Source organism: Natator depressus, chromosome 7 (genome assembly GCF_965152275.1).
Source record: "Natator depressus isolate rNatDep1 chromosome 7, rNatDep2.hap1, whole genome shotgun sequence".
In the NCBI taxonomy this organism is placed as follows: domain Eukaryota; kingdom Metazoa; phylum Chordata; order Testudines; family Cheloniidae; genus Natator; species Natator depressus.
This window is the reverse complement of record NC_134240.1, coordinates 108919207-108941224: the sequence shown is the minus strand read 5'-3', so window position 1 is coordinate 108941224 and position 22018 is coordinate 108919207. Positions and strand designations below refer to the sequence as shown.

General features: G+C 43.8%; 1 protein-coding gene and 1 long non-coding RNA gene across 3 annotated transcripts in view; one reads left to right on the top strand and one right to left on the bottom strand.

Annotated features, from left to right (window-relative positions):
- The window catches only part of LOC141991707 (uncharacterized), a 91793-nt gene extending 77635 nt beyond the window's left edge, over positions 1-14158 (bottom strand). The window contains exon 1 of the long non-coding RNA XR_012640440.1: positions 14101-14158. This is a non-coding gene — a long non-coding RNA (uncharacterized LOC141991707). The remainder of the gene's footprint in view (positions 1-14100) is intronic.
- Positions 14159-14517: 359 nt separating this feature from the next.
- On the top strand, positions 14518-21778 carry EMX2 (empty spiracles homeobox 2). Of its 2 annotated transcripts, XM_074960036.1 has the most exons (3): positions 14546-15125; positions 17347-17531; positions 20549-21762. In XM_074960036.1, exons 1-3 carry the CDS (start codon positions 14735-14737, stop codon positions 20714-20716), a joined length of 744 nt encoding a protein of 247 aa, XP_074816137.1. In that variant the 5' UTR covers positions 14546-14734; the 3' UTR covers positions 20717-21762. The 2 variants fall into 2 exon arrangements, with proteins under 2 accessions (XP_074816138.1, XP_074816137.1); XM_074960037.1 differs by lacking the exon at positions 17347-17531 and having other exon boundaries at positions 14518-15125; positions 20549-21778.
- The last annotated feature ends 240 nt before the right edge of the window (positions 21779-22018 follow it).

Here is a 22018-nt window from a genome sequence, read left to right as displayed (position 1 = left end):
ACCTTTTAAAATGAAAGTGTTCTGCTATCTGGCAGAAACAATAATGATAAACTATTTTAAGTATAAATTATGCTAATTTCTTTGTCCACATTAATTTACAGAATAGTCACTTCTGGATGTACTTTTCTAACATACACACACAGTGCATGCTGCACCAGGCTTTTATACCTCTTTCCAAGTGTTCATTCCTCTACCATTCCAAGTGCATCAATTGAAGTTAATGCTTCGTTCAGTTTCTGTTCACATAGACTACAGAATTTGCCTTTACCAGGAAGTTTCCCATTTCTTGATACTGAAATGCTTTAGCCAGTACTAATGTTTTTAGCAATTAAATCTTCCACACAATTATGTTCAAAGAGTTGATTTTACCATATATGGGGAGTTTAGTTTCTTAAAACTTTCCATGCTGTCCAGTACAGCAGACTAGGCTAGTGGTGGCTAGGTGCTATTTTTAGACAGCATTGGTACAGACTATTGATTTGTTGTTATAGTTCTATAATTATGAACTGCAAGTGATCACGTACAATGATAATTTCCTTATCTGCAACTATTTTCTAGCTATTGTCTTCAAACAGTTAAATGAGAGACAGTAAATGAAATGAAGGTCTCTTTATTCATATGTTAGGCAATTGCAAACAGAATAGAGACCATCAGACTCCTTTTATTTAGTATTTAGGACCTAAAGGTGAAAGGCCGGTATTAATCTACTGGACACATACAGATAAACATATGCTGAGCTACACATGTTCATTTTAATTCATTACACCCGTTTATGGAGGACAGAAATATTTGGGCCTATGAGATTCTTTTCCCCCTTATAAAACACAAACGAGACATTCACAACATAGCACGTCATTTTGAAGATTGTAATGTGTTTATACAATGTGTTACATTGTGTCACAATTTAAAAAGCCACTTTACGTGTTATTCCAGGTGCCAGTTTTAGCCCTGGTTATTGTACACTGGTCTAAATCAGGAGTAACTATATGGAAGTCAGTGTAGTCACATCGGTGTAAAACTGGTATAAGAAACAGGAAGATCAGGCCTTCAGTGTCCAATTGGTTTTCAGGGAGCTGAAATGGCACCCTGGCAAGTATGAGAAATCTGTTTTTCAGGAATGCAGTATTCAGTGCCCATGGCAGAAGATTAGATCCCAGCCTTTATGTAATGTTGTTTAAAAAAAAAAAAAAAAAAAAAAAAGAGCTGGCCTGGATATAAAAGTCAACATCCATTACTGAGGTTAAAGATGAGAACAAATCCCCTTGCTCCCACATAATAAATAAATAAATAAAAATAAACTGAGTTCCATTGTTTGGAGTGAAAGATGTTTAGGGCTTTTAATTCACAACACAAGGTTTTGATATTGTTGAGCCAACAGCAGACTAAAAGCCAGATTCACAGCCGCCCTTCCTTTCAGTACTGAAGCTGCATACATTTAGTGACTCTCTACAACTTTCTCTATGGAGTGCACATGCCACCTCCTTTCCAATCTCAGCTGAAAATGAAACTTCTTCCTCAGCTACGCTTTGGAATTTCTCTCTTCCTCTGCCTACTATTTCATCTATAGGCCAAATTCCGCGCTGGTGTCAATGGACAAAAATCTATTGAACTCCATGGAGCTGTGTTTACACTAGTAGAGAATCTGGCCCTGCATTTTTATTACTTGGCAAAGCATATTAGGATATGGCTTGTATGAAAAATGCTACACAATATAAAGGCCATTTCTGCAAACTCTTACACCTTCAAGGAGTTCGTACTCAGGCAAGTAGTTCTGATGAAGTCAGTGGGACAACTCACAAGAGGAAAAACTACTTACAGGAATAGAGATTTGTTGGCTTTGCCTCTAAAGTTGTATTGTATCTTGTCAACAATAAAGATAGTCCCAGGGCCATTGTGAATGGGTGCAAGTACAGGAATCTAGATAAAACAGAATGGAAAATAATGTAGCTGTTTGTAGCTCCTCCATGTCTGGAGTGATTCGTAGATAATTAGAGACCTCTGCATCAACTAGCCAGCTGAAATTTTGCAAAATGGCTACCTAAAAAAAAAAATGTGTATCCATTTGAATGTGTTTGCAAAAGGGCATATCTAAAATAAGGTTAAAAGAGAAAATATTCATTCGTTTACTGGAGGCCAAGGTAGTTGAGATCCGATATGATGACAGAGAAAAAGAACTCAGGAAAAATTGATCATGCATTTTACATATGAAACAAAGAAATATTCCTTACCAACAACTTTTAAATATTTATGCACAGATCCTCAGCTGGTGTCAGCTCAAGTCAATAGCGCCAGGCTGGTTTACACCAGCTGAGGACTGGCTCATTCATAGGGGTCTCTTAAGAGATAAGGGTTTATTTGGGTTCTTCACCTCATAGCTCAGAACAATTTAGTACTAGCTGTTCAGAAATACTGAGAAACACTCCACATGTGCAGTAAATCATAGCTAAAATATGCACATCCAAGCCATGCAGCTTGATAATTGCTCCAGCTATTTGCTTTTCTTACAGCATGGAAAGGAGTTTCAAACACATAAGCAAAAAAAGTTTGCCTAAGGATTTAGACCATCATCATCATCAGACCCAAAATATCTCAGTGACAAACAGATGCTGGTGTATTGACACAAAGACACACATTGTCTATTTTACCACAGTTCTGCTGTCATTAGATTTGGGATGGGGGAGGAGGACAGACGGTTGGGCTCAATGACCTTGTGGAGCACTAACAATTCAGTTCGTGATGCCCAGTGTTATTTAAAATTGAACCCCTCCTACTTATCTCAGTGTATTGGGACTGGAACCCTTCAAACTATATTGGAAACCAGTTTTGAGAGCAGTTTTGCTCCTTCCCATAGTTTGTATTTATCTTGTAAAAAATAATACCACAGGGTTCTTCAGCAATGGCCCCCGAAGAGGACAGCTTACAATAGTGTTACTAAGAGCCAGACTCTGCCATTCATATTAAGGTTAAGAAATCCAATAGATTTCACAGGGACAATTTGCAGAATAAGATCCTACTTCATGTGAGCAAGAGATGCAGAATCTATCCCAGCTCTTGGGTCCATTGTTGTAGACTGTGGCATTCTAAGTCTTACTCTCCCCTGCTTAGTACTAAACATTAGCATTTGTCCTTTGTCTGTACACACAGAGAGAAAGCGCAATATCCTTTTAAAATTCCCATTTTTAAAACTCCTACAGGATAGGCTATTTTGTATCATCCCTTGTGTAAAGGAATGGCCAGCGGATGGTTTGAAAATTCCATCGACTATCTGCCCTGACTTTACTATAAATATTATTGTATATAAGAATAAGATGTAATTAAAAGCTAATATTTAACAAATTATATCCCTACCCTCTAGGAAATAACACCCTTCATTCTGAAAACCTTCCAGATTAATTTTGCTTCCCCGTCTAAAATGAGGCCAGAATTTCATTTTCAAAAAATCACTCAGATCAAGTATCTCAGCGCTCACGCTACAGCTGCAGGATATATAGACCCCTTTCCCAGCTATTTTGGGTTGGTTAGCATGTAATTTAGGAAAAAATAAAAATAAATTAGAAGTAATTCCAAAAACACAGCAATAACACTTGTGGTATTTCCATCATTATAATGTCCCTGCGACCGAGTTGCTGTCGGGTAATTCCACACCGATTATTTCACAGTTAAATTATAACTAGCAAAAAACGTTATGCCTGACCCCCAACTATTTCAAAAACAACCCCTGCACATAAGGGTTGTGTATTTAAAAAGAACCAACATAATTTCGAGGGATTAAACCCTGGAGCATTTTGAACTTTATTTAGCAAGTATCAATGTGAAGTGCCAGATCTGATACCTGCACATAGATGCTTCGATATAAACGCTGTTTGTGTACCTCTTGATTGGTGTGTAAAAGTTAATTGGATACTCGAGCAATTCTTTTAGACTCATATTTCTGGTGAGTGGTGGTGGGTTTTGGGTTTTTTTTAAGAAATGACTGAAATTGTTAGTGTCACTTTTGAGATTTCGGTTTTGTCGGTGGCCGAGCAGCACCGCTCGGCTTTAGCCTCTTTATACAAATGGGTCCTTTCAGGTGCCTTTGCGGAGTTCCAATCTTCCAGTAAACAAATATCAACTACTGTACTCTGGCAACTTCTCTTCCCCTTTCCTGTTTTCCAGTTTATTTGTTTGTAAAGTCCCCGTGCTACCGCCCCTGGAGCATATACAGCAAATTAGATTGTAATAATGCACCATGGGTCACCTTCAAATCAGCACCACGGTTACCCATCACAGTTATTAAAGCCATGCTATAAAATGCTCATACTGACTCTGCCTTGCACGTCCGCTTTTGGGCACAGTCGCACTGGGCTTCCTTCTCTGGCTCTGCCTATTTCAGCGGCAGCTGCCGGGCGGCCAGAAGCTGCGTTTGCTCTGGTGGGACCTTGCTGGGAAGCTGCAAACCGTATTTTCAGCAGCAGTTTCTTGTTCCGCAGATGGATCCAAGGCTGCCTTGTGTTGCGGAACAAGCTCTCGGCAGCCCCCGCCTCACACACACACACACACACACACACGCACGCACTCCTGAGAAGAGATCCGGAGTGCCGTGTAGCCCTTGCAGATTACTTGCCGCCGTGGGGGTTCTCGCTCCGGTATAGAGATTGAAAACAAATACGTCAGGAGAGCCCGGTTCAGGACCCTTTCGTGGGCAGCCCTGAGCACAGCTTTCACGGGTGTCAAATGTGTATATGCTGGTCGCGCACCTCTTTGGAGGACCCACCGAGGAGTGTGTAACGCGCCCTTTCACCCAGGTTTTAGTCTCCTCCTCTGACCCGAGAATGATAGAGGAACTATCGAAGAAAACACACGTTCTTTTTTACTGTATGATTTAAAAAAAAATGCCTATATAGAAAGCGAAAAGAAGTGGGAGGCAGGAGACTTCAGGGCGAGAGAGAAAGGAAGTTATGTGCACTAGTTAGCCATATGGAACACATTAACCAAGAGGGCAGACTTCTGCTGTATTCTAATATCTAACTACACACAGCCCAGATCCTGCCCAGGTTAAAGAGATGGATAGTTTAGACTCCTGGCTCTCTTCAGGGTAGAGCCAGTGGCCAAAGAATTGGAGTTGTTGTGAGTTATGCTCCTTGGGAGTATTCTTTCATTTGTCTCCAGTGTAGATCTGCTTTATTAAAATGCCATCATGCAGGGCGGCCGGCTCACAATGGTGATCTAGTACAAACAGAACCGGATCACTGACAGATAATGGTGACCTGTTACAACCAAAGGCTGGTCAGTAGCAACAGAGATCTGGGACCCTCAGAACCGCCTTCCTTTTACCGCCACTAACTTTGGAATCAAAAGAAAGCATTTTATTAAAATTGATTCGAGTTGATCAAGTTACACCTTTCAATGTCTTTTGCAAAACTGCCGTTGCACAAATATAGAAATCATGTTGTTGTTTCTGACCATGAGAAACTAATGTTCTAGCAAATATCCGGTCGATCAAGCTAATTTAATAAAATCTTATCACTGGGTTCAAAAAGATGAACGGCCTCCCGTTTTTAGAAAGAAGTCAAATCACCGAATTAAAAATTCCCTTTAATATCTATTGTTTGCCTTCTCTCTGGCACTCTCACGTGGAGTAGAGTGGTTATAATGTAGGCGAAACACTTTGTTATGGCTACCCTTGAGTTGCCGGACTTTTCTCCCTCTGTCTCTCCTGCGATAAGATCTTTGTACATGTCTAGCGATCTGTACTCCCTTTAGCAAGTCCTACAAATAGGACCTGTAGAAAGCATATTTAGGAACACTCTCTGGAGTATTTACCTTTCAGCTGAGTTTCTCCTTAATGGGGGACTCGCTCCCTGTTCGGAATTAAAGTTTCCTAGGAGGCTGGAACAGAGTTTTGTCCTTCAGACAGACAGACTATACATTCACGGACAATCCTGTAGGTTGCATGTACGGTTCAGGTTGCCGCATACAACCTAGCGTAACGTGGCTGTAACCTGATCGATTCGCATCCAATTTAAGAAAAACCCGATAGTGTTTCACATAAATTAAGCGTGTATAAAATGTTATGCGGGGTCCTATAGGCCTGAAATATACACGGAAACTGCTGCTTTGCTTAAGGAGCTGTTTTATGACACGCTGTACGTGCTTCTGTAGCGTGTAGATTCTTGACTGTTTGGCAATAGACATGAACGAGAGACAGAATTCAGCGAGGTTGTGCGTGTCAAAGCAGAATACTTATGTTTCTATTCTGAGATGCCACTGCAAGCAATTATGCACTTGAAGTCTTTGAAAAAGGCACGATTTAAAAAGAAATACGTATTAATTAGTATACTAAATGACACTTTAATGTGCTAATATTGAATCTCGACTTTGGAAGTTTGGTGAATTATTTGAGATTTATTCTGACCCATTCCCTTCAAATTCCTTCTGTCGCCTGTAATCCAAGCGGCGGTTGCTTGGGGGGAAGGGGCGGGGGTTTTCACCCATCATACCCAACGCCATTCTTTAGGGTTTGAAACTTGTCAAAAGATGATATGTAGTAGACTGTATCTAAGTGTCCAGGCCACTCTAAAATTCTGAACCGCGGAGGAGCGTGAAGTTAAACCATAGGACATGTGGTGGGCATTTCTTTCATATTTAAACAAACACAAACACTGCTGGAAATTGACTTTAAAGTCAACACAGCTGAGTGACCAGTCTCCAACTAACTGCGACCAGCGATCGACCCTTGTCGCCCGGGTAAGCCCTGTCTGTACAGCTGGATTTCTCTGTTAGAACTTCCTGCAGGAGAAGTCAAAGAGACACACACTACTGTAGAGACTCAGGTAGGACCAGCATGGGATTTGCGGCTGGTGTTAGTAAACACATGACAACGACAAACTACTGGAGCTGGTTGAAGAGATGGGCGAGCCCCTACCGCACAAAGCTGCTCTCTTTACACCGGCAAAACTCCCAAGGAAGTGAAAGAGAACCATGCCAGTGTGGGCATTAACAGCGTTAACAGTTTTGTCACTTTAAACAGAAGATGCCCGGGGCTAGCAATGAAAACGGCCCCATTAATATTAAAAAGTCGAGTATTACTTCAGCAGCAAACAGCGTAGCTCAGCAGGTCGCGGTATGGCTTCAGATTTTAGCTCTGCTTATGACATATGTGATCTGGAGAATGTTTTCACAGGGATCTCACTGATCGATGCAATTAAATCGGGTCTGTTCGGAAAATAAGGTCTCTTTCCAACTCTTGAAAAAATCAGACGGGACTCACCTAGAAACGGAACATGCTATTAATGGCCATCTTCAGAAAGACAAGGGGCATTCCAAATCATTGATTTCAACGCGGGACTTTTAATAAATAATAATAATAATAAAATCATGGCACTGTACAGCGCAGATCATGAAAACAGGACTGCCCGTCGTTTGCAAAACAGAAGGTTACGTACATTCAAATCAATGAGAATGTGTATTCCGGGGAGGGGGAGGGGATGAAAATGATGGGAAATGCCAATGGATGAGGGAGAACAAAGTCGAAGAGATAAGGCAATTATTACTCTGTAAGAAATGAAAAATCAGGAGGCATGTCTCTCAATCAAGAGCGAGGGCTCAGCATTGCACTGCCCCTTAGGAGGTGAAATTAACAAGGGGAACAGAGCTCGCGGACTTCCTGAGTGAGAACTCCGGGATCGAGCCCCTAAAGGCATTTATCAGTTCAGCTCACCCTGCGGTGGACTGTGTGCGTGTAACCTTACTTCGGGAATGATGCGCTTCTGTATTTGAATGCATTCCCGTCCACACACGAAAATAAGTACCAGGTGCACTAGGTTCTCGCTCACGCTCCTACTCTAGAAATGTATGTTCTCCGGTGTCTCCTAGTCAGGAAACAGAGTAAACTTTCTCATGTGGTGTCCAGAGCATCCCAGCACAAATGCACCCTCCTTTTGGCCTGGAAATCTGCCCCTGATATTTATTTATTTGTTGGGTCTGGTGGGTCACACAGCGCTCCTCCTGTGGTTGGAACACACTACAGAGCAGATTTGGCTCGCTCTCTGTCATCTCTGTCTTCTCTCCATCCGTTACCCAGTGGATGGACAGTCAGAGAGCCTTTTAATCTAGGGGGGAAACGGTGGGAGCCTTGCTGCTGCTAGAAACGATGAGTAAATTCTCTTTCATACAACGTTGTAGGGGTACAGGGCACTTTCCTGGCTAAACAATATCGGTATTCAAACACTGCCGGAGCCCAAATAGGCCGCAACTGCGGGACATGTGAGAGATGAGATACAATTTTTAAAACTGCCTTTTCTCCACCCCCCAAATCAGAAATACAGCTACGATTGTCTTTTTACATAAATATTATGTAATTAGTTATGAAAAATCTGAAATATACCACTGGCCAAGCATTGTCTCTTGTGGAAATTACACACTTTAGATATACGCCTGATCTTTTCATAGGTAATTGTCGCTTTAAACTAATATCTCCGTCAATCTAATACGTTCGCATTTTGGAAGGTGTTTTTAAATTTTAGATGCCCTTTATAAACAAAACTATGTTTATACTATTTGTATATCTTTTGAACTTTTGTCATTAGGACAGAGTCGTACTAAATAAAAGTCCCAACATGGAAATAATTTGCTTTTAGAATTCATCTGATGACGTTCGTAAGGCAACGTCCACTTATCAATCCGGGTGTGTTTTGAAAATGATGGGGGAGGGAGGCTGTTTTGTTGGTGGTCAATTAAAATCAAACAGCAGAAATTTTACGCGTGATTTCTCTTGGGGGGGGGCGAGGGGGGTCGATGGTAAATAGCCGTCGCCGCTTTCCCACCAGCCAGCCAGTAGGTGGCGCTGCATACACACAGATTCTAAAAAACTGGCGAAGGCCAAGCTGCTTGTCAGAGCCCAATGACTGACCATCACCCTACAGTATTTATTTAACATTTAAACACTTGATCATAAACACACAGGTTAGAAATAATTTAAGCCCCGAATACATCTGTAAAATAGTCTCGGTTGGTGAGCTGCTTGTATTCATTATTCATTTTATTTTCACACCAAAATGATGATCTCCCCCCCGCCCCCGCTCATTTGCCCTGATATGTTGACATTAAAAAACTATCCTCATCTAGTGTTTGGTAGCACTCAAGGCAGATTATGGATTCCCCTGTAAAGCTGGGGAACCTGGTTGTTGACTGTGATACTAATGCCATTTTAAACCGCAAGTCAAATGTTATCCAGAGGCAGGTGATTTGTAAAACATTTCTATGGGATTTCTTAAAGACTGCGAGCTCTTGGGCCTGCGTGTGTGTTTGTACAGTTCCTAGCACAATGAGGCGCTGATCCTGAGCGAGGCATTTATGCACTAGTGTGTATTACTATTCATATTGTTGTTAACAAAGGCATCTAATGTTTCTGCTTGGCTGTGCAATGAGATGTGCTTTGCGTGCTTTTTTTGTGTGGCTGTGAATTGACAGGGCGCAAATATTCAATGTGCAACGTACTCCTATCAAAGATCATCACATACCCCCTTTACCCTTTGCCCCTCGTGAAACCTGCCCCCGGCAGTGCAGTCAGGAACTTCCCGCATTCACGAGGGTGTCTTCCATGAAATCAGCGATAAACGCCAGTCCTTGCTCGCCAGCACGCATGGAGATCACCAGGATAGTTTGACGGACCATGGTTGGGCCGGGTCTTTGCAGTTCTTATTCAGGAGAAATCAAGCAGTCAAGGGAATAGGGGTTTTGCTGGAGCGAGGACTACAGGATAGGGCCCCGCCGTTTCGTGGAACGATCTTATTAGCATTGCATCAAACTATTTTGTTTACATATTCACAACCAACAGAGCAGGCCTTTTTAAACAGAGTTGTCCGATTACCTGAAACACAATACAGAATCGCCTGGGAAGTCAAGCCAGAGAGTCGTCAGATAACCCTCCACGGGCCTAAACAGCGTTCAGGAGAACAGAACTTTGTGCATAAAAACCATGTAAGGGGATGTGATTTGTTTACATCCAGAGACCTGGGAAGTAGCAAGAGAAAAGCCTCTGGCATGGCTCCCCATTGCAAACAGTGTGTGGGTGTGGGGGAGCACGGGAAGCTCATCTCCAAACCGGAGCGGCTCCTCAGCACACCGCACTGGGCTCCACTTTGGGTGCTGCTGGGAGATGCAGCGTGTTTCTTTTCTGCTCCGAGACGCTGTGCACCAGAACGCAGAGCTCACGCACCGGGGACCGAGGGCCCCTGGAAACTGCCAGCCAACCTGGGGAGGGCCCTGGCGGCGCAATCCACCTGCTCGCTGTGAATCTCTCCAGGAGACCCGAGCTGACTGAAACCAGAAACCCACCGACCTAGAGAGGGCAACTGGGGCCAGCGCCCAGCTCCCGAGCTCCATTTCCATGGAGGCCGTGTTAGACTTTCCCCTGCAAACGGTGTCTCTCCTTTAATAAGTAACTCGTCCCTTTTATTCCTCGGCACGACACAGGCCCCTTCCCGTGTGATCTCTCCTACATTATTGCCACGGTACAGGCTCTGGGTGCATGAATTACCATAGATTACGCCGCTTAATGTGCTTTTAAAGGGCTCGGAGCACGCTTAAATCTATTTATCGATAGTTAGGGCTCATATCACCGACTTAAGTTGTGTGTTTAGCCAACTAATTGCCCGCTCCCCTCCACCGCCACCGCCAACTTACTTTGTCACCGAAACTTCTAGCTAAAGACGCCTAACTCTCGGGAGGAAAACCTGGATCGCCAAAGGGGCTGAGCTGGGAACACAAAGAACTGGCTTCATACTCGGGGGGCCAGACCCCCTTTCCTAACGTTCAGCCGGTCTCAGTTCATAAAACAGCCCAGAGAGGGCAAAGATCCGAGGCCTTCCCCCCGCCCCGCCCCCCTTTTTGTCTCTTGCTCTGAGAGATGAGCATTACTTCGGAAACACAAGGCTAATGCAGTTGAGGCCAGACATGTAATTTGATTGCAAATCCAGTGCACCACTCCCTCCGAGCTATTCTGCTTTAAAGAATATTTTAAGCAAATCGTGGATTGTTATCACGGGGCCAATGCCAGATTTTCTGTGCTTCTCCGCCAAGAAAACATCAAGACTAGTCAATCAAGAAGCAACAAGCTCTATATGAGAAGTTCAGAGAGAACCGCACTATAAGGAGTTGAGATGTGACCAGGAGAGGTATAGTTACCCACAGCAAGCACAGCAAGCGTTTCTAAGGACTACCGCTATCCTCTCTCTCTCTCTGTCTCTCTCTGTTTGATGTAGCCCTTAGAAACACACGCATACACACAAAACTGATCTAGCCCATAGTGTACATATATGCACAGTGTATATCTGAAACCCGCCCTGTGTTTATTTGCAGCTATGCAGCTACACTCTGGGCCATAAACGTTGATAACCGAGGAATAGCCCAGGATTATGAACGGGGAAACTAGTCCCAGATTGTAAACAATTCGTGGGGAGGGGAAAGTGTTAGCGATGGTTTCCTCCGTCCCTCCCTCCGTCCCCCCCCCCAAAGTAAAACAAAACAAACAAATAAATAATGGCCTGGGCCGGTGGCCTTTCAGAACAGCTTGCCCTCCAATTCCGAGGCCGGGGCCGGGAGAATGGAAATGACACACTGTACCCAGAGCTTCGGCCTGCTCAAAACTAAGACGCTGAGCTGCTAAGGGCGAGCGAACCACACCTGGCAGCGCTATCCCGGGGTAAATCCCGCGGACTTTACCCGCCCGAGGCTTCCTACTGACTTTCTACTGAGGAGGCCCCTCGCGTGAGTAAGGAGAGGGAAAACTGGACCTCAGGATTGTTGGACCAGACAATCAGGTTTTCTGTACGAAATCGGGGATTTAAAGTGGAGATTCCCCCCCCCCCCACACACACAAACTGGGGTTTCCTCTTTTAGGTATAGACCGCGGATTGCCCCAGCCTCCTTCGCCGAGCGACGGAGAAAAGGACCCCTTTAGGGAAGGAATTTAGAACTAAATAGCATTTCTTCCTCATAACATAACGATGATAATTTATATTTCATGATAGGGTTCTTTTGTGTGTGAATTTTGCACACACACACACACACACACACACACACACACTGCTGATGTCTTTGATGCTGTTTCCAAAATATCCTCGCGACTATGTCAGGATGGATGGAACTAAGGACCTAAAGTTGAAGAATGGCAAAGCGGTCAAAAGCAGATTCATCCTGAAAACGCAGGTAAACGTGAATCGGCTTTAAAAACACACACATAAAACAGAGGAAAGTTGTTCTTAGGAGCAAGAGGAAGTTTCCCTTTTATTTTGCATGCCCAGTAACAATGATCAAACCCCTGTTCGGTGAAACAGACAAATCACAGTCATCTTTAGCGTACACTGTCAACGACACTGATTTTAAGAAACAGAAAAGGAACCCAGATCTCGGTAACAGTCACCATAACACTGTATTATGAGATAGAGAGGACTGGCTGCCATGAGCAAAAAAAAAAAAAAAAAAAAAAAAAAGTTAAGACATTCTCACGACATGATAGTGATTCAAAGGGCACAGACCACAGGGGGCCACAACTAGGCTAAGAAAGAAACAAAATCTACCTCTGAAACAAACGCAGCTCAGCATGCTTATGATCTATACACACATATACATCGGTGTGTGTGTACGTGTGAGAGAGAGATTTATCCAAATATGTGTAACTTTGACATAACTGGTGTAAATTCTAATAGTAGAATTGTGTGACAGACATGCAAACTATACTGTGTGTTTTAGAGTCAAACACATTTATAAAGGCATATATGTGTATAATATTGTTACACCAGATATTAAATTATACATACAGTGTGTACCTATACAGTACATATTATACATTGGTAAATATGTATACACATAGACGCTTGAATATTTATACACATAGATACTTGAATGTTTGTTATATATATATATATATATATATAACATTCAAGTATCTATGTGTATAAATATTCAAGTGTCTATGTGTATACATATTTATGTAACACAATCCATATATATATGTAACAGAATTCTACCTATTTGCTATTCTCCTGAAAAGATCCGTTGGGTGCAGAAGAGTCGGCTGCTTAACACAGAGAGTGGAGAAGAGGAGGGCGAGAGAGTTAAGCTTGCTAATTACGGGGAAAGGAGCAGGGATATTTCTATATGACGACTGTAAAATATTTTAACACAATAGAGTAAATGAGTAGTTGTATTTAAAGAAAGAAAAAGGAAAAATAAAAGAAGGAAATGTTAGGCTGCTTTTACAAGGCTTTTTCCAACCCCTAGTTCAACAGAAACACTCATTTATCTGAGCAATTCTGCATCTTTAAGATAAATTACACAGCAGCGTAATAAATTTAAAGTACACCCGATTTTTTTTAATCATTAATTGTAAATGTGCAAAATACCTGCTGGTACTTCACTTTAGAAGAATGTAATTGGCAAAAATAGGAGGCTGATGAATAGATAATAGACCCTTAACTACCAATAAACAGTAAGCAGCAGCCAGCAGTATTAGGATGTGATCATAATTATTCTACAGCACCAGCCAATAGGAGCGGGAGAACTCGGCCCTAAAATCACTCCCAAACCTAAAGGTAATCTCGAAAATACGGATAGGGCTGGAATTTCTGACTTGCTCGCCTGTCCCCGTGCAATAACCCCGCGTGTCCTAGGTTTGCATACTGCAAGCATCTTCCGGGGTGCTCTCCTTTGTGCCCACCGCGGTGGATTGAGTCTAAGCAGGTAATAGCCCGTAAGGAAGCTCTCAAACAAACAAACAAACCAAAACAAAACACCAAAATCCCAGGCGTTTTCGTTGCAAACAATTATTTCAAAAGTGAATGCCTCTACCAGTGGGGGCATCCCAGGGGGACTCTGACATTCCCATGGTTGTCCGGCTTCTCGGGGATCAAGGCATCCATAGATCGGATTTTGGAAACACCTTTGCATCAGGGGAGAGACTAGGCGGGCGAGTGAGGCTAGCAGGATGCACAACGCTGAACATGCAATCAGTCTGCTGAAAGGCTGAATTGGAGCGAATCCACTCAGCCGATTTTAGAGCATCAGGAGTAACCTCCCGCCCCGGGATTCGAAGTGGGAAATCCCTGAGCTCCTGCCTACCTTAGCTGCATCTGGCTGGGCTGCTGGAGGGAAGGACGGATCTGCGGCTGGAGCGGTGAGAGGAGCCCGGCTGGGACACCAGCTGGAGTGAGTGGAGAGAGACACACTCCGTTCCGGGCCCTGGATCCATCCCTCCAGGATCCCAGCCGCCAGAGCTCGCCTCCCCTCTGACGCACTTTAAAGAGTCTCCCCCTTTCAACCTCCAGGCGAGTAATAGCGACCAATCATCAAGCCATTTACCAGGCTTCAGAGGAAGCTGTTTATGTGATCCCAGCACTAATTAGGCTCATGAACTAACAAATCGTTTGCACAACTTGTGAAGGGACCGATCACATCCATGGATTGTCTTTGGACGTAGAGTAGCCGCCTTCCGCAGGAGGGAAACTTCTCCAGGCAACTTTTTTGGTGTGTGTGTGTGTGTGTGTGTGTGTGTGTGTGTCTCCCTTTTGGGTGCCGCTTGCCGCCGCCTCCTCTCCTCCAGCCCCTGTCTATTTATGTGTGTATCTAGCCCTCCTGAAGTCACTCCCCGCTGCAAACTTCCCCGGCTCCGGGCGGACTTGGGGGGCTGCGGAGCCCGCTCCTCGTGCACCAGAGGCAGACAGAGCTTTGGCCGGGGGACTCCAGCTGCCGCAGCATGTTCCAGCCCACACCCAAGCGGTGTTTCACCATCGAGTCGCTGGTGGCCAAAGACAGCCCCTTGCCCGCGTCTCGCTCCGAGGACCCTATCCGGCCGGCGGCGCTCAGCTATGCCAACTCCAGCCCGATGAACCCTTTCCTCAACGGCTTCCACTCCACCGGCAGAGGGGTCTACTCCAACCCGGACTTGGTCTTTGCGGAGGCCGTCTCGCACCCGCCTAACCCGGCGGTGCCGGTGCACCCCGTCCCGCCTCCCCACGCCTTGGCCGCCCACCCACTGCCTTCCTCTCACTCCCCGCACCCGCTGTTTGCCTCGCAGCAAAGGGACCCTTCCACTTTCTACCCCTGGCTAATACACAGATACCGATATCTGGGCCACCGGTTCCAAGGTACGTGCCACTCCTCTTCCTTTGCCAGCCGCGCGCCCAATGCGCTCCGGATCCATTCTGTCCCCACACCCTGGCCTGGTGGGGCTGGCTTGGGGGGGGGGGGCGGTCTGGAAAGCTTGGGAGTGAAATTGACGGCTACAAACCCCAGTATATGGTCTGCGGTGTGGGGAACGGAAGACGCCTTTTAAAAGGCGAAGAAGGGGAGGCAGGGTCAGAGCTCCGCTGAAGTCCTCAAAGTGGGCGCCGGTTTGCTCGTTGTTGGGGAAGTCGGCTCTCGTTTTTCTTTGCCCCGCTAGCGAACTGGAGGAGCTGCCAGCGGAAGCGGGGTGTGCTGGGTTGGGGGTGGGGGGAGGAGGGGGGCAGGCTAGGGCCGGGGGTTAGCAGTTGTTTTAAAGTGGTTTAAAGATCAGGCATAAAAGTTGTGTTTTTTTAAAAAAAAAAAATCACCGCGAAAACTGTCGCAAGTTTTCAAAGGGCTGGCCGTCCGTCCCAGTGGCACTCCCGCTCTGGATCTCGGCCTGCCAGAAACATCCAAACAAACAGGGCTGCGGGGAACATCAAACGTCGTTGCAGACACGGAATATACCTCGTCACATTTTCGGTATATTTCTCCCTTGACAAGCCAGATCAGCGCAGCCAAGGCAGAGCCGGCGCCACGAAGAGTTTCCGTTTAAAAAAAAAAAATTCCCCGACTTCCTATTGTTCACAGTAACAAAATAATACCAATAAAACAAAGTGAGCGGTTATTGTCTTAAAATAATACGAAGGCCGATGAGAAAGAGAGCGAGCAAGTTTGTTTTGTTTTTTTGCGGGGGGTGGGGGTCGGTGAATTTCACACAGAGTCCTTCCAGTCACCAAGTGACTAATAACCAGTTGAGGGGAAATAACCAAAGCTTATGGCCCACAATCAATAAACAAATCCCCTCTTGCCCCAGTTAATTTAACCCTTTGCTAACAGCTTTGTTCCCCCCCCCACCCAAAGAAAGATCAGGTTTCTTTTCTACGATGTCCCATTCAGTTTTGTGTGTGTGTGTGTGTTTTGACGTTCAAGCCGTTTAAAAAAAAACAACAACAACCTTATTTATTCTGAAAGCAGCAGCCTGTTTTTTTAGGCTGCAAAATGCAACCCCCGATGTCCCTCCGCAGAGAGCGAGAGCCTTTCTGAAGAAAGGGAGAAGTGGTTCAAAACGGATTATAGCCTCTCAGAACAAAATTACAGGTTTCGCTGACCAAATTGTTTGTCCCGGTTATCAGCAGATTGGTAAAGAGCGGGCGGAAATTTCCCAGTGTTATGCCACAGACTGGTTTAAATCACAACCTCCTAATGGGGCGATCTTTAAAGAAAACTGAAAAGGACCTAGCTGGTTCTTCGTTGGTTTTGTAACCTTGCAAGAAGCGATTCCCAGTAGTCGAAAATGGCGATCCTTCTTAGGGAAACAAACCAACCGATCAACCTTTCACGCCCGCAAAACGCGTATTCAGATTTACGCTCCCTAAAGTTTGTTGTTTGTGTGTTTATTTTTATGAAAATGTGTTAATCCCGCTGCCGCAATCGCAAGGGGGCTGGTAAACAGAGAGTTCAGGGTCACCATCCCCTCTCTGGCATTAGCATTGCATGTCTGCTGCAGTGCCGGCTTATAAACGGTGTGTAACTATTTAAAAGATACCGTTCAAAACAAACAAAAAAAGGGGTTCTGGAATGTAGTTTTCGGAGGGTCAACCAGGGTCAGATCTGAGGAATACGGGGCTGTCTCTAAACTGCCAAGTTATGCACAGAGATCACCACACACTCCCTTGCGCATCTGCGGAATCTATAATATTGGAATAGCTGGACAGCTCGAATTGTGAATAGTTTGCCTTTCTTATTAGGTTTAAAATATAACCATAGGTTTAATCTACACCCAATTGTGAATTCCTAACTGCTACTGCAATAAATAACACAGATATGATAGCGGTGATTTCTCCATCCATTAGTTTTTAATACACCCATAAAGGTGGATTTTATTTTATTGATTAATTTCGCGTGCTGATCTGGAGTCTCGCCTTTTTTCTATATGGTAGGGAAAACAATCTATAAAGAAGGAGGTGGTTTTTTTTTTAAACGAGTAAGAATTTTCTCCGCCGGGTAATAGTGAGAAAGTAACGCTAGGGCTGAATAATACGAATGGCGTGTGTTTGTGGAAAGGTGTGTTGCTAATCTCTGTTTTGCCCTGCTGTCCAGGGAATGAAACCAGCCCAGAGAGCTTCCTCTTGCACAATGCACTGGCCAGGAAACCCAAACGGATTCGTACAGCTTTCTCGCCATCCCAGTTACTGAGACTGGAGCATGCTTTTGAAAAGAATCACTACGTAGTAGGAGCAGAAAGGAAACAATTGGCACACAGCCTCAGCCTCACGGAAACTCAGGTAAGGGCACAGATGGGAAGTTTCTGGGGCCGGAATGTGAGGTCTAATAATGTAACTAACAAAATACGCTGCCAAACTCCAAGGTGCGGAGTAAAAGATATACAATTTTTCTGCAAATGTAGGGATTCATATCTAATATAAATGGGGAGGGGGGCGGTGTATTTCTAGCTCAGTCTGCCTTTCCACTGCCTGGTTAATATAAAATACGTCCTATTTATTAAAACAACCCACCTTCCTTAAAAATTACAGGGGTCACAATTATTATTATGAATAATGTCCAAAGTAAACCATAGTTATTTTTTCCCCTGTGAGTTATCTGTGATCATTCAGTTCTAAATGCTCGCTGTATAGATAATACGTGAAGATGATAAATGAATGACTACATCGCTGTTAATATTAAAAATCTCGATTTGCATTTTCAAAGGACAACTTCTTGGTCAATGTGGGTTTTTCGTGCCAATTTGAGTAACATTTGGGTTAAAAACTGTTTATTTTAAGGAAAGAGACATAGTTTATAAGGCGAATTTTCTATCCCTGTATAGAGCTCCTGCAAAATTGGGATATTTTACTTGCGGAGACATAAAGATAAAAATTAAACACAGACATCTTACTAACCCAAATGACTTTAATTATATCTCTCTGTGTCGGCTGAGGTCCAGAATTTTAATGCGGGATATTTTTGTTTAGCTGATCTGTATATTTCAAGTGACAATTACAACTCTGCCTTACGTTGTATGGGTGCAAAGCGAGCAGTGCCTCGGACGGCACCACAGACAGATTGTTTCAGTCAGTCTGAATGGTCTGGGCTTGCATCAAAGATGTTGGAAGGAAACAGATTGGAATAATTGAATTGTTTTAGAATTGTCAAGACAGATCATATTGGGTTCTTGAAGCAAATACAAGGCTAATTGTACTTCAGAGGCTTCTTAACGATCCAGCCGCAAGAGTTTATGGTGTGGATGAGCCATTTCGTATTTAGGATGCATGTGAACTGTCTAAGGCGTGTGTTTAAAGCCAGATGGGTTATTTAGATAGAGATTTTCAGTTTCTTCGGAACTCTGCTGCTCAGGTCTCTTACCTTTCACGCGGTTTTGTTAGTGTCAGGCTAGAGTTGGTTTTTCTTGGGGCGGGGGTGTTCGGGAGACCCACAGTGAGGAGTTGCGGAGGGGATTGTCTCTGCTGCAGTATGTGGCACTGTATCTAAGGGGGGGGGGGGACCCATCTCCAGTCGCAGCCTAGTTCAAAGTTCCCAGTAAACAGTAACGCTCTCTGTGCGGATTAAGTTGTAACACTTTTTTTTTCCTTTTCGGGGGGAAGCAATAAAGAGGTTGGCGCTTTTGTTTTAAAAAGTCTCCCTAACAAAACAATAAAAAGGGATCGCCACTTTTATGAGGTTCTCCGAACAAGGGGCCGGTCACCGGCTTATTTCCACTGGAAAGCTGTATTTAAGGTGGTCTTTGTCCTGCTTGATTCCGAAGCTGGTTGGGGTCTTTTGTCCAGATGTCAAACCCCTCGTTCCCTACAAACGAGCTCCCTTTTGGAGATCAGCGGGCAGAAATGAACCGTCCTCCCCTTCAATTAGCAAACTAAAAGCAAATTAAACTCACCCCTTGTTCCCCGCTCAGCTTTTTAATGGGAGACTTTTGGAGAATATGAAAATGCAGCAGAGATGTGTGCCTGGCATGGTAGTAGCTCTGTTCTGAAGAGCCAGCGAAGCGGGTTAAACCAGCTTATTAAAATGCTCCCGTTCCCCCCCCCTCCCACTTTGCTAGGGCCTTTATCAGGCACTTTCAGACAGAACCAGAGTCTGAACTGCTTTAAAAAAAACCCACCCGTGTTTACCTTTGGCCACTCCAAGGAGTGTGGCCAGCTCTCGAGATAAACTTCTGAATCAATACTATCTGTAATTAAATGACTGAAGTAATCTGGTGTATATTTAAGTCAGATTTATTCCACTCTGAACACATTTCAGAGAGGCATTTTTTTTATGGCACTTGAAGGGTTCGCTTTAATACGATCGCTTCTGGACGCCACTGGCACAAACAACTGCTGTGTAAAATGGGTTTGTAATGTTTGCTAGGGGTTTTTTGGCGAGGAGGGGGAGGAATGTTCTCAAGGAGACGCCTCTATAATGCTCAGAATCCTGTTCCCCTCCTCCCCTGGGAAAGTAAAGGCCCTAGTGGGATTTTAAAAGGATCGCCATCTCTTCTTTTTAATTAATATCATTTTGAAGGGAGTTTGAACCGTTGCACTGTCAGAATAGTTACTCCAAGGTTCAGCTGGTCCAGAATGTTAAAGAACAGTCGATGCTATAATACAGGTTCACCCCCCCTCCTCCAAAATGCGATTAAACCGATCTATCCAAGACTCTGTTCCAAGGGGCCTACATTAAACAAATGTATTGCAGTTTAAGGGATCACTTCCCAGATGTTGAATACTACTACACACTTACAAAATAGAAGGGCCGATGATTTGTTTGGATTGTGACTGGAGTAGTTGGTTCTTTTGAAAGATTATGTGCAATTGGTTGTAGAATTTATTAGTCGTTTTTCCAAATTAGATATTTCATGTGTAATGCAGAGTATAGAAAACTCACGCGTATTATGCAGAGCGTATGTGTGTTTAGAGAGAGTATATGTGTGTGTGTGTGGTCTATATACGTGCATGTAGTCATACATTGTGTGTGTGTATGGATGTGCACACTTTCTCGTTATATATCACCCTATATAGACAGACAAACTGTATCCACCCAAGTGTCTGTCTCTATGTATACGCAAGCTGTATATATATGTACACACACATATGCAGACGCAGAGTTCCGGACCCCCTTCCAAACAGATTTCTTCAACCCCTTGAGAAAATAGAGAAAGAAAATAGACCTAGATTTTTTCCCCAGACAAGATTCCTTAATGGGGACAGAAATCTTCAAAGGGAACCACTGTAATGAGCTCACCAATTTTCTGGAGTGTTAAAGGGAAACCAGCCAAGTAATCCCCAACTTTGTTTCTCATCTGCAGGTAAAAGTATGGTTTCAGAACAGAAGGACAAAGTTCAAGCGACAAAAGTTGGAAGAGGAAGGTTCAGACTCACAACAGAAGAAAAAAGGGACTCATCACATTAACCGGTGGAGAATTGCCACGAAACAAGCCAGTCCAGAAGAAATAGACGTCACTTCAGACGATTAAAAACTGGCACTTGGACATTCAGCCAACCAAACAAAAAAGTGTTAAAAGGATCACACACAAGAAAGCGGCGTTGCAGGGAAGATACATAAAGGCTTCATCAAAATGCAATTCTCGTCTAGGAGGCAGCTGAGAGCGAGCGAGCGAAAGATCCAAAATGTGGCACTGCTGGCACAAGTCTGGCAAAGGGGGGATCTGTCAATCAAAGCCAAACCACCGAGACAAGGTGATTGACAGGTATTCCGTTTCTCGCAGTCCACTTTTAAAAACAAAATAACGAGAGAGAGAGAGAGAGAGAGAGAGAGAGAGAGAGAGAAACCCCCCCGTAACAGGACATATTGCACTTCACGGTTTGTCCAGTCTTTAAAAGAGAATTCCATACACAGCCCAGAACCACACCTGTTTCAGAAACTTGAATTGCATGTGTAAAAGCCCAGTGGGCAAAACCAGTTCCTAAAGACAGAAATGGATTGTCATTTGTTTCCCCTTTGAGACAGGTTCTGTGTGCTTTTTAATTTTATATTACGAGAAATGTGCCGTCTGTAAACATTTTATGATAACTTCTGGCGTCAAAGTGATTGTGAAAGCTAAATGAAGTAGCAGTAACCATAGTGTTCCTCCCAAATGGACAACACGGTGGGATGGGGTGGGGATGGGTTTGACTTTTGCTGCAGCGAAAAAAAAAATCATTTAAAATATAATAGTCCCATTATGAAGCTTAATTTTTTGTTTAAATCCAATGACCACGTTTGATGAGAGGGTCCCTAATTGGCCAAACTTCCAAACCTGGCAGTAGCCGTGTAGAGGACTCTGTGTAAAGGATGGGTTCTAAATGGCCGTCTTCATTGGAGGCAAGTTTCAAGCACTGAGCTTATAATATTCCAAGATTATAGAGCTACTAAAAAAAAGTGACAAATGTTTCCTTAATGTCTTCTATACCAGAATGTAAATATTTTTGTGTTTTGTGTTTAATTTGTTAGAATTCTAACACACTATATACTTCCAAGAAGTATGTCATTGTCAATATTTTGTCAATAAAGATTTATCCATATGCCCTAAATTTTTAAGCAATATTTTTCCACGTTTTTTTGAACCTTGGAAGTTCGTTTCCCCCCCCCTTTTATTTTCCATTTTTTGTTACTGTAGTGACTTCACACCCTAAACATTCCTGTCAATTTCCGCACCAATGAACCATTCATCATACGCGGTGCACTGACTGGCCTTTTATTCATTAATTCAGTCGCTTATCAATAGAACGTTTAAAACAAAATAACCCAGAGATGAGAACCACTTTTTTTTTTCTAA

What these genes read in the sequence shown, in the direction of transcription:
- EMX2 (XM_074960036.1), top strand. Translation starts at nt 14,735, where the DNA reads ATGTTCCAGCCCACACCCAAGCGGTGTTTCACCATCGAGTCGCTGGTG. An exon ending in TCTGGGCCACCGGTTCCAAG is followed by an intron (nt 15,126 to 17,346) that starts GTACGTGCCACT and finishes CCTGCTGTCCAG; the next exon opens with GGAATGAAACCAGCCCAGAG. An exon ending in TCAGCCTCACGGAAACTCAG is followed by an intron (nt 17,532 to 20,548) that starts GTAAGGGCACAG and finishes TCTCATCTGCAG; the next exon opens with GTAAAAGTATGGTTTCAGAA.